The sequence below is a fragment of the Nicotiana tomentosiformis genome, chromosome 9, assembly GCF_000390325.3.
Source record: "Nicotiana tomentosiformis chromosome 9, ASM39032v3, whole genome shotgun sequence".
Taxonomy (NCBI): domain Eukaryota; kingdom Viridiplantae; phylum Streptophyta; class Magnoliopsida; order Solanales; family Solanaceae; genus Nicotiana; species Nicotiana tomentosiformis.
Genome location: NC_090820.1, coordinates 112,697,179 through 112,711,677, shown reverse-complemented (window position 1 = coordinate 112,711,677; position 14,499 = coordinate 112,697,179). Strand labels below are relative to the sequence as shown.

The window sequence follows — 14,499 nt, the reverse complement described above, 5'->3', positions numbered from 1 at the left end:
TATTTTACTCAAAATTCCTTGCTATAGTAATATTAGTTGCTCATATCGGGGCCGTGGTTTTTTCCTTATTCAAAAGGGTTTTCTACGTAAAAATCGTTGTGTTATTGTCACTCTTTTATTCTTGTTAATTACCGTATCTTTGTGCTACGTTATTATTCCGTTTTTATTACCATGAATATTATTTTTGTGGGGATTTATTTCCAACAGAAAGTATACATGGCCCCCACCAAGCTAGAAATTGAAGCCACAAAGAAACTAATTGAAGAAAATAAAAAAGAAGCCATGCATGCAATATTAATTGTTGGTATGGTGTAGAAGATGGCGTGGAGTTCTATTCGGTGAAAAATAGTTGGGGAAAGGAATGGGGCCACAAGGGTTATGCGAAGATTGAACGTGGTGTGGTCTCTAGATTATCTTACCCCATTATAATTAATTAACTATGGATAATTCTATGGATAATACTGTCTTATTAGTTGAACTAGCTAGCTACTGATCATGTCATAGAGTAATTTCTGAATTGCAAGGATGTTGGACTGACTAACTTGGATGCTACCAAGTGATACAGCTATTATAAAAAGCAGACACTATCCTAAAAAACATTTGCTTTTGATGTCTATAAATGTGTGCAGGAATTTTCTCTCTATATATATATAAATAATTGCGTAAGAGAAGAACGTTAGGTAAACAATGCGAACTCTACCAACAAATCAATAGTATTCGCTTTGACTCCAATAGTTTCTAGACGATGCAATCCTCTTGCAAATTGGCGTCAAGAATACCAAAATGCAAATTGGTTAAACAGCTCATAACACATCAATTTGTATTCACATGCAAGAACATGAAATATATTAAGAACGTCTGCAAATCAAACAAGGATACAACATACTATCTCATATTATTGTCATTATTGTAGCTCCAATCAGTAATCATCATGAACTACTTTTTAAGACCGGAACAGAGTGATGAACTTGAATGCCTGTTTGGTTTGAATAATGTAAATTATTTTCTATTATTTAAATAAATGTTATTATATAGTTGATTTAAAGATAATATAACCTGTTCTGCAAAGTGATAAGTGGAGGATATTAGATCAAAATAATAATCTTTTTTTCAAGAACACCAACCAAACTAGTTATAGTACGAGATTAATCAGGTAAACTAATCCAGCCAAAGAAGCCAAAACAAAGATATGACTGGTTCTTTACAAAGAAATAAACCATATTTTAAGAACCTCTGCCAAAATTTTAATTTGAAGTACCCGTTCCATAGAAAGCAAAAATAAGCAGTCTTCATCTAATTCATGCCCAAATCATATTTTTTTTACAAACTGAAAGAAGCTTCTAACAACGATAACAAACCCAGTAATTTTCCACAAGTGGGGTTTGGGGAGGGTAAGAGGTGCACAGCCTTACTCCTACCCTGGAAGGGCAGAGAGATTGTTTTCGATAGACCATCGGCTTGAGAACGGATGAAAAAAGTAATGGCAACAAGTAGGAATAACAACAAGATAAACAGAAAGAAGCTTCTAAAAGAAAGAAATTATAGTTTCAACCTGCTGATAGAGTTCACAGATGTACATTAGGTTTCTGGTAGACCTAGGGAATTATAGTCCATCAATAGAGCACTCATCATAAAACATGTTTAATCGTAAAACTAAAAAGAAACAAAAATTCAACAAGCACATTCAATTTTGAACTGAAGGGCCTACACTTTACCTGTTGCAAATCCAAAGAAGCCATAGCTGCTGAAGATATTTTTAGAGCAACGTCAACCACCATCTGTTGATGACGCAACTGGATAGCACCATTTTTTGAATCAGTATGCATGGTTTCCCAATAGGCCATTTTATCGAATATTTTATGGCCACCGGAGATAGAGAAGCTGTTTCCGATAGACTCTCGACTCACGTACTTACGTTTCTCACAGATGAAAATGAATAAAACTAGCGATCATTCTCAAACTGTAACCGACTTCCTTATATTCATTCCTAATACGAAATTGATCTTTATTCATAAGCTTTATACTTCTGACAAAAATTTAACAAATTGCTAAATTAGAAACTGAGAAGCTAGCTTTTAGCAATTACAAATTCTTTTTCTTGGTAGGCTACGCAAAACTTTCATAACGAATTGCATCTTAAGCAGGAAAACCAAGTCACAAGCAACCACATCGAAATAGAAAGCCTCACAACAGGGGAAAGAAGAAATATTTACAACACTAAATACTCAATTTGAACTTTTTATGCTCACAGCAAAACCAAAAGACCAATATAATTAACAATTGAACACAGGAAAAAACACAAATATGGAAACTTTTTTAAAATAGGTAAGCGTTTATAGAAATAATAATACATATAAATTCCGCCAAGGCTGTAGCCCTTACCATATTTCTCAATGTAGGGTTTTCTCTCTCACGATCGACAAGAATCTTTTACTGCCGCCATCGCCGTCTCCGCCACCGCCGCCGCCGTCGTTGAGCCCTATGTCACAAAACGTGCCTTTGTCAATTGCAGAGGAAACAGTGTCCCCGCCGCAAAAGAAACATAAGATCAGAGAAAGTGATGAGAAGATCGGTGGTAACGTAACTTCCATTGATGATGGCATGAATGTAGAGGATGATCATAGTTGTAGCGAGTATGATTCGGAGGAAGATTATTGCCCAGATGGCACATGAAAAATGGATAAAGCTGTTTGGGAGAAGTACTACAAACAGGTTAAGGAAAGCGAGGTAAATCTTAACCTTTAACTTGAAATTGCTCTATAATTTAGCTTTCTCCCACTCTCTGATGATTAATTCGAGTCGTTCGTGAAAATTTTGGAGTCAAATTAGCTATTTTTCAGCTTATTTAGGCACAATAAGTGCAAATTAAGCTATTGTTAGATCTTTGTGTTCAAGTTAAGAGAGGACCTGACTGAATTTTGCTTAATTCATGTTTTAAAAGGAAAAAAAAAAAATGACCTTAGTAATGGAGTATGTCTTTTGCATTATCTATACCTCAGCCATGTAAAGTAATGTGTATATATATTCTCATTTTTATATGTAAAGCCACGGTTTCGTTGTGCTTGCGTTAATTTTAATCTATGACTGTGCATGTCTATAAATTAGCGAGGAATAAACTTAGACCGAAGCTGTTCACTTTTGCTAACATAAGGGATGTTTTATATTATAGTATAGATAAAGGATAGAAATATTCTTGTCCTTACTTAAGGGACTATCTAAGTTTATTCCTCTAAATTAGCAAAGAATCAATTGGTGCGTGATAGTTAGTCATGAGATGCATTTCGGTACGTAGTCTTTGTTTACTGAGTTTAGTACTATGCACATTTCAAACAAATGGAAGAATCATGGGGCACATTCTGCAATTCTTGTAAGGTATCTTGTTACACAGCAAATTGGTTGCAATAGGTGATGTTTGTCTCTTATTAGTTTGATTGTACTTTGGTAGGGTTTTGATATCGAAGATTTTCCTGGACAGTGCTGGATGACGACTGTCTTCCCCATGCCATACTACTTGGATGATCCTAAGAATGTTGACAGGTTGAAGGATTATGCTGGAAAGGCACTTAAGCTATATAACGATAGTAATGTATACTTTCACTGCACTTTCCATGTCTTCTCAGTTTGTCTTTTTCCTTTGTTTTCTTCTGCTAACGAAGAAAGTTACCTCTATTGATTTTTCAGGGAACCAGTTATGAGGTCGATGACATTTTGAAGGTGAATGGAGGTGGTTGTCGTGCCTTTATTTTCTATATTACCTTCTCTGTCAAAAATGGTGTGTGCGACACTTTTCAAGCAAAGGTGGTGAAAGATATAGGTTATCATTTGGACTTTCCTATCATCAGGCCTAAGGCTAAGGCTGTCACGGGGTAAAGGCTGCTTTGGACTTCCTTTTTTTCTTCTGAAAACTGCCCCTCTTTGCTCGTAGACATGAAGAGTTTTCGGGCAAAGATAAAGTGAGCAATTATGATCGATTTTTGCCCGTGTGACACTCCATTCGAAAGCATTTTGAAAAAGTTCGACCGAACCTTGCTTCGGAGGTTGCCTAGATATCCTTGGTTATAAAGGAATTAAGTTAGTGTAGTTCGGGAGGTTCTGGTAGCTGGGACTACCGGAAAACTGTGATTTCACTGCTGTTGCTGCTGTTACTGTTGCTGAGCTCCTTATTACACAAAAGTAACAAAACGAAGAAAACTAACTAAGCCTATCAGCTACGAGTTACAAGTTTCAGCATGTTAATATTTCTATCTGGGATTTTGGTGGAACCATGTATTTATAAGTTATTAGGGTGAAACTTTGGGATTGTTAACTTTCTCTTATTGCTTATGTTGTTTGATCACCAATGAATATGATGTTCAAATTTCTTATTAAGCTTAAGTTTTGGTGACAAATTTCGTTTATATGCAAAATTGTTCCCTGTTTTATTTTGTAGGCACTTGTCAATTGCTTTTAGTTTGCAACTTTGCATGTAAGTTCTACTGATTTGTGTTATGAAGTAATTCCTGCTATTTAGTCTCACGATTTATTGGTTTGCAACAAAATTATAAATTTATAATCAAGTGCAGTATCTTAAACAAAATTATTGGACGAAACATACATTTTTCATTTTCTAATACCTTATTCTAGTCATTGATGTTAGACGTCCTTATAGTTTACAAAGAAGCATATTGTATTAAACACAAATCGGTCTTACTAATCTGAAGGGTCTTCTCATTATCATAATGATAAACACATATAATAATGAGAAGACATTAGTAAAACCAATTTTTGTAACCGCTCAGTCCGCTAGTGATATTGTCCGTTTTGGGCTTAGTCCCTCACAGGTTTAAAACGCGTCACTAGGGTCTAAGGCTTGTTAACTTAGGTTTGCCCCGTCTAACCGGGATTTGCCTAAATGAATTCTGACCCACCATCGGCAAGGCTGACACAAGAGTGGCTCTGATGACTGATATAATCTTTATAAGATCTCAGTCCGCTAGTGATATTGTCCGCTCTGGGCCTAGTCTCTCACGAGTTTAAAACGGTCACTAGGGTCTAAGGCTTGTTAACTTATATACCCAGCATCTCTCTTGTGTTTTGCCGATATAGAATTATATCTAAAGTACCTCTAAACTAGAAGGAAAAATTTACTTGTTTCTCGAAGAATTTTGAAATATAAAATCCCCCATCTAAAGTTAAGGGCAAATACAAATAATTTGCTAACAACAAGGGTGTGAATGGCTCCAAAGTATGACGAACGACAAAATTTGGACCTTTTCCCTAGTTAAAACGTACAAATTGCAGCAATTTATCTTACAAAGATGGGAACTATTAATTAGTCCAGGCATCCAGGGCAGACTATATCTTATCAATTGGTACGTATTTGCACTCAGAGACTGAATAAACACCTTCCTAAGTGATTATATGATTCAAAATGACAAAAAGGTTCAATGATACAAGACCAACCTACGAAAATACAGTAGAGTTGCAGGTTGGAAAAGCTTTAAAAAAGAAAAGAATGCTGGCAATAGACGTCAAAACCCCAGTCAAGATGTCTATACAAGTTTCCTTCGGTGATTATATTTCACACTGAAAGAGAGGGCAAAAAAACAACAACAGAATTCTTCAAAATTTTGGCAATTACTCATGGTCAAACAAGCATGCTTAACTCACGTAGGAGGAATATGGCTCAAACTCAACTAAATTCTATTTTCTTCGGTAAGTCATCTATATTACAAAAGGAACACAACAAGGAGGACTAAAGAATATGCCTGAAATTTCAGAGCTAGATACAGGAGACCTCAAATCCCAGGTATCATTTATGTCACATTAAAACTGCTATACAGGACCATCTATCTGACTCAATATGAGAACTCATGACCTCGAAGCGAAATATATTTCTTAACCCAAATGGCAATGTCCTCGGCACAAGCCTGAGCTTGAGGGGTCTTAAGAAGCATGTCAAGAGTTGCAAACTCATGAACTGCATCCTTGTACTCGAGGACAGGAGCATCAACATTTACCTTCCGTAGTTCTTCTGAATAAGCGATGGCCCGGTCTCTCATCCAGTCGTGCTCCGCTACCACTATTAGTGTTGGGGGCATCCACTTTAATGGAGGTCCTCTCCCAGGGATAAGAGGGTTAGCAGCAGGATGATCCAAGTCAAACTCTCCTTCAGGTAGAAATAATTTCCAGGCAAGCGTGCACAAGGCCTTGTCATAGAAATAGGAATTTGCTAGCTTAATCTCGGAATGTGTTGGAACACTTCCGATGAAAAAAGGATACATCAAAACCTGCGCCACCACCTTCACTGGATCCAAAAGCTTACCTTCCTCTACAGCTTTCCTAGCCACATAATCAGCTATATTTCCCCCACAACTCACTCCTAGGAGAACACACCTGGATGAACATATCAAAAGAACAAAAGTACTAGTTAGTGAGTTATTATTTACATTTGAAAGAACGACAGGAAAAGGGAGTCTTCATTTGGCTCTGATTCGGTAAAGTTATTAGGCTTGTATTCACATCTCATCAGTGCCATCTAACATATAGAATTTTTGTATGATAAGATATTACAGTAACCATCAAGCAGTAAGGAAGTGCTGTGTAATTGTACGTCATATTATAGCCCCAAGGAGCTAAATCTTAGATCTATCTATTTCTTGGGTATACCATATTACACCATTAAATAAAAAAAGTTACTACAAGAAAACTTAATACAGTCAAGAGTGGCTGTTTATCCTTTCACAGCATCTCGCATTCAAAAAGTTATACGGCAAATTTCCCTATCAAATTCTTTTGCAGGTTCTCTAATTTTTTAATATACTCTTATTCTTATGGGAGATTTTTCCATCATTAATGAAATAACTTCCCTTATCAAACAACAAAAAAGCATCTCCTATTCCTCTCCTTCCACAAGCTCCACTTAATACACAATTATGGTGTGGCCCAAAAATTCTTAAGTTTCACTGGGATCATGCTCCACATAGACCAAAAGAGGGCACTATTTACCAAAGTGATCTAGCCTCTCAACAAAAATTGTCTTATCCAGGCAGCTAGTCTTTTCTTGAATCTTTCTTTTACCACATCCACACCAAGCAAGGTTTGGATGAAGCCCTTACTAACAAAATGACTGGTGTCACAATCCAACGACAACAGCATACCAGTGTGATCCCAAGGGTGGGGTGTCACAATCCAACATCTCCCTAAATCGTGCACTTGACACACTAGCCTACAAGGAAGATATAACTTTTTGTCAAATTTATGTGTAATCACTATGCCTTCAAAATATAGAAACACTAATACCTTCGCTTCAACAAGATCACAGTGTCATACGCAAACTAATATGTCAGATTATAACAAGAGGCTCTTGATTTTCACTACCATGGAAGCCCATTAACCATTCCTTGTATACTACTATCAATAGCATTCTGCTCTAAGTTTCCATAACAATGATTAAAAAAAGGGGGAAATAGTGAATCACCTTCACATAGAGCTCTGCGCACCAAAAAAATCATTTTGCACTCCCATTATTGGGAATCAAGAAGTTAACTGTGGATATACAATACTTTCCAATTTATCCACTTTCAGCCAAATCCTATCATTTATACTATCCACAATAACTTGGTCGCAATGCTTCTCCAAATCTAGTTTATACACAACCCACAACTGCCTGTCTCTAAGTCTCAAACCAACGCATTCATTGGCAAGCAGAGTTGCATCAATCAATTGTTTTTCTCCAACAAAATTGAGTATCAGATACTATTTTCCCATGATTAACTTTAACCTCAAGAATATCAGTTTAGCGAGGATTTTATAGACACAACCTCCCAAACAAACGAGAAGGAAGTGGTATAATTCCACATCCCATACCACTTTCCGCATTTAGATATAAAGGTGGTGTTAAAACTCTTTTGTAAGACCCCTGTATCATGAGATCGGTTTAGTGTATAAATTACACTATTTCATATATTCCAACATTTTTAAAGCCATGGTGAATCAATGGGCCCTGAAGCCCTATTGTCATGCAGGAATCCAGTACCATCCAAACTTCCTCTTGAAAACATTTTCTGGTGCACATGAAAGATCTAACGGATATTTATTTTTTTTCGAGAAAGATGAAAGATCTATAGATATAAACTCTTTATTTCAATTTCTTAATTCCTATCTTATGTAACTTTACATAACTAGCAATCTCTTGATACTGTGGTATGACAACTAAATGTTTAATTCACCTATTAAAATTATTTCCTCTTCTGAAAAAGATTTTTCTAACCATCTAATGCTCTCAACTGCGATTATGTTGCATTCCACACCAATTATTGTAGTTCCACCCAAAAGAAAGACTATACCAGCAGAGACTTGTTCAAGCATTTCACGAACTAGTGGTAGATGCTAGTCCTTTGGGTGGTGAAGGAGGTCGAGTTAATGAATTTTGTTGCATAAATTTTGAAAATTGTTTTAAAAGAAAAAAGCAAGAGATATACACGAGCGAGAAGTGAATGCTTCTTCGAAGTAAAACACGGTTTACAAAATAACAACTATTACCTAACGTATATGAATTCAGCATGGTTAGAAGCTACATTTGGGACCAATATTCAGCTAAATGCTTGATCAATTCTATCAAACCAGTACCATAACAGATAACAATCCATGATCTAAGCTTGTCACTTACAAGTAGAAATAAGGGGCTAAATCTAACCTTGATGGATCTCCATGAGCAGCCAACCAAGGCTCCACCAAGGATGCTCCAAATGCATCAGCTATATGCCCGTAAGCATCCGACTTCCTCAAATCCGCCCCTCCTCCTCCTCCTCCTCCTTCTCCTCCACGTCTACTCCCCACTGACGACTTACTACATTCAGCCAAATTGGCCTGTTTCGCCAGCCAATGCAGCACCTTCAGTCCATCCTCAAATGCTGCTGGATAGCGATTCTCGGGCGCTAACCTATATCCAACAGCTAAAACAATGACATCACAAAGCTTGGCTATCCTTCTACAGAATAAATCATTCGCAGCAGAATCATTGCTCCCACTCACAAACCCCCCACCATGAAACTGCAACATAACCGGCAATTTCCTGCAATTTTTTTTGCCAGCTGGATTATACCCTCTATAAACCCCATTTTCAGATTTTAAACCTAAATCATCAACAACATTACAACCATAGCTATTTCTCCTATGATTAAAACCATTCTTATTATAATTTGTCTGATTCTCTATCACACTATCAGTAGTACAATATCCATAGCTGTTTCGACGTAAAATGAGAGCCTGGTTCGGGTCGGATCCTGATCCGGGTCGGGTCGAAACCCTAACCCTAGATTTAGAATCCAAATCGGGGGAACCAAGACAGGTTTCGGGGAGAAAGATTCGAATAGAGACAGAGGTCGCAGGATCTACATGTAAGTCCTTGGTGGCAACACCGTCAGTGAATAAAGGATTGGAAGCAGCAATGGATTCCTCATTGGGCCGAGATGTGATGCCGAAAGAGGTACCATTATTCGGCCCATTTGTATCGTCGATTTGAATTCGATTCTGCAACCGATGCTTTAACATAAACTTGAAGAATACACTGTATAATTTCACTGCCACACTTGGCATTTCCTCTACACACAAGCTTAATGAAGAAAAGTTTTGTATCCGTTTTTGATGGAAAAGGATTGAATTATATTACATTGAAATAAAGAGGGAACAATTTAGGGTTTAAGAGATGGATTTCCTTGTGATTAAGGGAAAGGTATTGGGAGATTACTTGATTGAAATGGAGAGAAAGGGGAGCGAAAAAGATTCGTTTTTTTAATGTTTTGAAAATAGAAGGACTGCTTCCTTCTTTAAGGTTTTGTCAAATGATAAATCAATAATAGTCCATTGATAAATCATGACTCGTGAGAAACAGAAGAAGAGCTGTTTTCTGTTTTAATTTGGCCTTTCGAAACTTGTGTTGGGCGGTTGAGGTGGGGCTGTGATCGTCTGTAGCAGGGTACATCTGGATTTGTGTTTTATGAGGAACTGTTATAATAACTGGCTATAGTTTAAATGGAAGAAAATGCTTATACATTGATGTTATGTGTTTTATATTAGTATATAAAATTTTCTATAAATTATTTTAGATATAATTAAAATGACATTTGCACTGAATCAATGTTTTCTAAAAACTATAGTCAATTATGTAGAAAAATAAGGGGTAGAACTACTATGTTATGTACTTATTTGGATGAATCCACTAACTTTTGCAATTTGTAAATATTTAATTACGAAAAAAATGAAAAAAATTACGAATTTAGTATGAATTAATAAATTTAAAATCTATAAATTTCAAATTATGGCTATGCTAATTTGTACCCTATGTTTGTAGCAGGGGCGAAAGTACATAGCCTTAAGGGTTCGTCGAAAAATTACATTGTATATACGGGTAAAATATTAAATTTTAATTGTATATAACATATATTGAACATCATTTATTGGAAATTATTTTTACTTATTTCAAATTTGAATACTCTAGATGAAATTTCTGGTTTCGCTACTGATTTGTATAGAACCCACAAGTACAATACATGTATTTTTGTATGTAAATTCTTAAACTTAGCCATGCTTAATTATATGAACTTTAGTTTCGTGACTGTCTGAGTTAAATTTATTTATTTAACATAAACTAAAGAATCTATATATAATTATAAAGCAGGGCTTTTTACCAATGACGTGGCACATGCCATTGAACAGAAATGACATTTATCTAATTTCTTAATATTTTGAGGTTTTTCCCTTATTTTTAGGATTCATTCATACCCGAAAAGCTGCAACATTCACAGTTCCGTGAGCCGTTTCAAACCAGCATGTTTCAAAGCAAATATCCCAAACCGTTTCAAACAAGCACGTTTCAAAGCAATTATTCCACCGCTTCAATTGCAAGCACTTAAAGCGAAAAAGAAACAACAAAGCGGATTCAATTCCAATGGTGCTTCATTATTTTCATTACCATCTTAATCGGGCAACTATCAATCCCTGATTTTCGATAAAGTACGTCTCAGGTTCGGGTACACACAGATGATTACAAATCCCTTACTGATCGACATGGATAATTTTTTCCACTGCCTAATCCTAATCCCGTCTTTCTTATACAATTTGTTTTGGTTTATATACGTATGATAATTGAAACTCATGAATTGAATGTTGTTTGTTACTCTTTTGGATTGTGCAGTATTATGATTACATCCACTTCCACTATCCAAGAAAAATATTCTGGTTTTCTCTTAAATATTTCTCAGTTAATATAAAAATGAGGCTAACTAGAGTTATACTAGTATGGTTGAGGAAACATAATCAAGATTGTGGGTTATTATAACTGAGTTTGTTTTGCAGATATCATTAGAATGGTAAGGATTGTTCTGATATTATTGTTTGACACACTTGTGGTGTTGCTGGAAGAGCAGCTGTCACTACCAATACTTCAATTATTAATGCAGGAGATGGTCCTAGACAGCATCCAACTCAGGTTTGCACCTCTTATAAAATAATTACTCTAATAGATTGTTACAATTATTGGAGCGACAAGCTAACAAAACATTGGAGTTCTGTGAAAATTTATCCTCCTCTTCTTCTTCTTCTTCCTTTCCATTTTGGCCTTGACATTGTTAGTTTTGAGAGTGAGATTTATGTTAAGAAAAAAAGAAGAGTGCAAAAAGAAAGTATTTGCATTGGTATTTACACCATTTATGGGTTCTATAATTGTACTAAAAGTACGCTTAGTGTAAATAGCACACATAATTTTTCAATTTCTATGGATTTTCATGTCCAACTAAGATGTCAATTTTACGAAATTTAGCACATGTGTGTTTCTCTTTTTATTATTTTTAATTACATTGGAGGTTAGAGCTTGAATCTTGGACTGTTAAGATGGTCGTAGTAGTAGTTCAAATTGGTGTCTGTCTCCACTTCAAGGTACAAATAATAGGGAATAAGAAAGAAAGTTTAAAAAGAAAAGTGAGCAACTGCATTTTGATGGATGGATTATAGGAACAATATTTTCTTGCTTCAATGAAAGAGGCATTCTTTTTTTGCTCTTCCTCCGTAAAAATAGCATTTCTTCTGCTCTATCTTTGTTTGTTATTCATCTTTGATTTTGCTTTAGCTAAATACAACTGCATATATAAAATCTGTGAATTGATCAATCTCCAAATCTATTTAAGAGGCTTCCTTAGTTGTTGTTAGGAAAAAGAATAAGAAAGATGAAAAGGTTTAAACTTGTGTTTTGTTGAGATGGATATTATTTTTGGTAATATAAATACAATTTATTGTTGAATGACAGTCTTTGTTTTCAAATATATGAATGCTTTGATACACCAGAGGGATGCTTATTAATTGCTTTCATATTAGGAAGTCAAAACAACTTCAAAAACTAAATAATGGAGTTCTTATTTGGGTTGCAGATGTTTTTTAACTTCCAATGGCCCTCAACTTAACATGTTTTTATGGAGTATAGAATGATTTAGTGGGAGGATAAAATATGAGTCAATTGATTTTCATGATCTGGAAAACTACTTCGCTGGTAGTCAATTGGTTTTCATGATCTGGAAAACTTCTTCGCTGGCCAGTATAACAGTGTTTGAATTTCCAGCAGTAAGTTATTTGGGCTAAAACATAATTTATTAATTGATTTTATAAATAAGTTTGTTTGAGAAATTTCATGTTGCTTATAACTGATAATTAATTTTAGCATGATTTTCTTTTGATTCTGATAGAGTTTAATGTTTTAATCGAGATGAAGCCTTTAGTGTTCTTCAAGGTGTTGGGACTATTGATTTTTCAAGAGTGGAGAAGTTTGCCCTTTACGGTCATTAGTAATATTTTTTTGTTATTCAAATTGTAAATGTGTGTATGAGGCCATTTCCTCTTTGTCATATAGTGAGATTACATAATCGAAAGAACATATATACTTTCTTTTCTGTAGCTAGCATTTGGAAGTAAAAAAATATTTTTGAGTATTGTGCAATACGTATAAAGCAAGTAAAAGAATTATTCAGTCATTTTTTTAAAACAAGATATCAAATCGTCGATGTAGCATTGTATCCTTCGTCGAAATTGAACATGCGGTTTCTAGAAAGTTATTTCTTGAAATAGAAAGATTAGGTTGTATATCTATTTTTGTTTTTCCTGTTTTCCTTTATCTAGGTGAAAAGTTGCCTCAATAAAAAAATTTGCGCAAAGAAACTCATCAATATAAGAATTTCTTCAGACACTTTTCAAAGAATTCTATGAGATATTTTGATGTGAATGAAAAAAAAAAGATTATGTGGGAGGAATTCTCTAACATTATGTGATGTGAATAAAATAATAAAATAAAATGATAAAAATATAGAGAAAGGAAAATCTGCATTAGAGGGTGCATAATCATGTAGGCTTAAGAGAGAAGACAACAGATCGAGGTGCCGCCAATTAAAGATAGGTTTGGGTGATGAAACTGAATATATAATACGAGAAAATTAAACCGATATATTTCCCAATTTCGAGACTTTGATCTTTTATTTGATTGTTAAGATATCATTGTTAACCGGGAATAAATTTCTTGGCTTATTTCTTGAGAATGCATTATCTCTCATTTGGTCAATGTTGAATTGTTGAGCTGGGTTCTCTTTCCCATTTGGTAGCGACCTTGAGAATATAATTAGAAGAATTGATAGGGTTGATGTTGGAGCATACAAAAGACAAAAATGATCGAAAATTAAAGATTGATTTTTCTTTTATAAATTTTTTAACAATAATTATTTAGTCATATTTGATTTTCTTTAATAATCGCGCGTAGCGCGAACAAATTCACTAGTCTATATATATTATAATTGAGGGTCATACACCCAGTTACGTGGCACATCCCTTTCAGCAGGAATTACATTTATCTTTCTCTACGAATTTTCGCGTCTTCCACTGAATTTTCATTCTCAAAGACGAAAAACGTACTCAAAATAAAAAACCGCTTCAAAAATAATACCGCTTCCTTCACAACCGATTCTTAACTCTTTCTATTTCTGTCTTTCCCCTCTCTTTCTATTATTCTTAGGCTTGCTGGCACCGTTCCTATATTGTTAGGTATCTTTTTCGTTTTTCCTATTTCTTTTTCTTCTCTTTAGTTTGCCGCTTTGGGTGTGAGTCTCAGTGCTCATTCTTCTTTACGATTTTTCAATTGTTAATGAATATTGAATAATCACATATATTAAAAAATGAAGATTGAATACATTGTGATTCAGTGAAAGTTGTTGTGATTTGCGAATCTTGATATGCAGACTTATATTGTATTATTATTTGTCAATATGCCAGACTTGTGCAAAATAAAATTTTAAAACCAGAAATCCTCTCACGAAATCTGCACAACCATGCAAACCTAAAGGGATGAAATAAAACAGAGCAAACACATGCTTATTTTGACGCCCATGAAATGTTCGAAAAAAGACGGCATAGATTGACCTTCCCCATAGAATCGTGAAATGTTGTTAATTACTCAACAAATGCCGGTCTGAAATCCTTTATAAA

General features: G+C 35.0%; 2 protein-coding genes and 1 long non-coding RNA gene across 5 annotated transcripts; 2 read left to right on the top strand and 1 right to left on the bottom strand.

Moving 5' to 3' along the window:
- The first annotated feature begins 2,179 nt into the window (after positions 1 to 2,179).
- LOC104106490 (UPF0725 protein At1g02770-like) lies at positions 2,180 to 4,419 on the top strand. Its single transcript, XM_009615047.4, has 3 exons — positions 2,180 to 2,727; positions 3,446 to 3,586; positions 3,682 to 4,419. The coding sequence occupies exons 1-3, from the start codon at positions 2,677 to 2,679 to the stop codon at positions 3,868 to 3,870; spliced, it is 381 nt and encodes a 126-aa protein (XP_009613342.1). The 5' UTR covers positions 2,180 to 2,676; the 3' UTR covers positions 3,871 to 4,419.
- Positions 4,420 to 5,623: 1,204 nt separating this feature from the next.
- On the bottom strand, positions 5,624 to 9,941 carry LOC104106491 (probable carboxylesterase 16). 2 transcript variants are annotated; one of them, XM_009615049.4, is made up of 2 exons: positions 8,651 to 9,941; positions 5,624 to 6,375 (listed from the first exon to the last, which is right to left on the bottom strand). In XM_009615049.4, exons 1-2 carry the CDS (start codon positions 9,577 to 9,579, stop codon positions 5,838 to 5,840), a joined length of 1,467 nt encoding a protein of 488 aa, XP_009613344.1. In that variant the 5' UTR covers positions 9,580 to 9,941; the 3' UTR covers positions 5,624 to 5,837. The 2 variants fall into 2 exon arrangements, with proteins under 2 accessions (XP_009613344.1, XP_009613345.1); XM_009615050.4 differs by having other exon boundaries at positions 5,662 to 6,375; positions 8,678 to 9,936.
- A 769-nt stretch (positions 9,942 to 10,710) lies between these two features.
- LOC117279249 (uncharacterized) lies at positions 10,711 to 12,931 on the top strand. 2 transcript variants are annotated; one of them, XR_011411380.1, is made up of 3 exons: positions 10,718 to 10,995; positions 11,338 to 11,470; positions 12,405 to 12,931. It is a non-coding gene; the product is annotated as an uncharacterized lncRNA (long non-coding RNA). The 2 variants fall into 2 exon arrangements; XR_004509659.2 differs by having other exon boundaries at positions 10,711 to 10,995; positions 11,338 to 12,931.
- Positions 12,932 to 14,499: the final 1,568 nt, after the last annotated feature.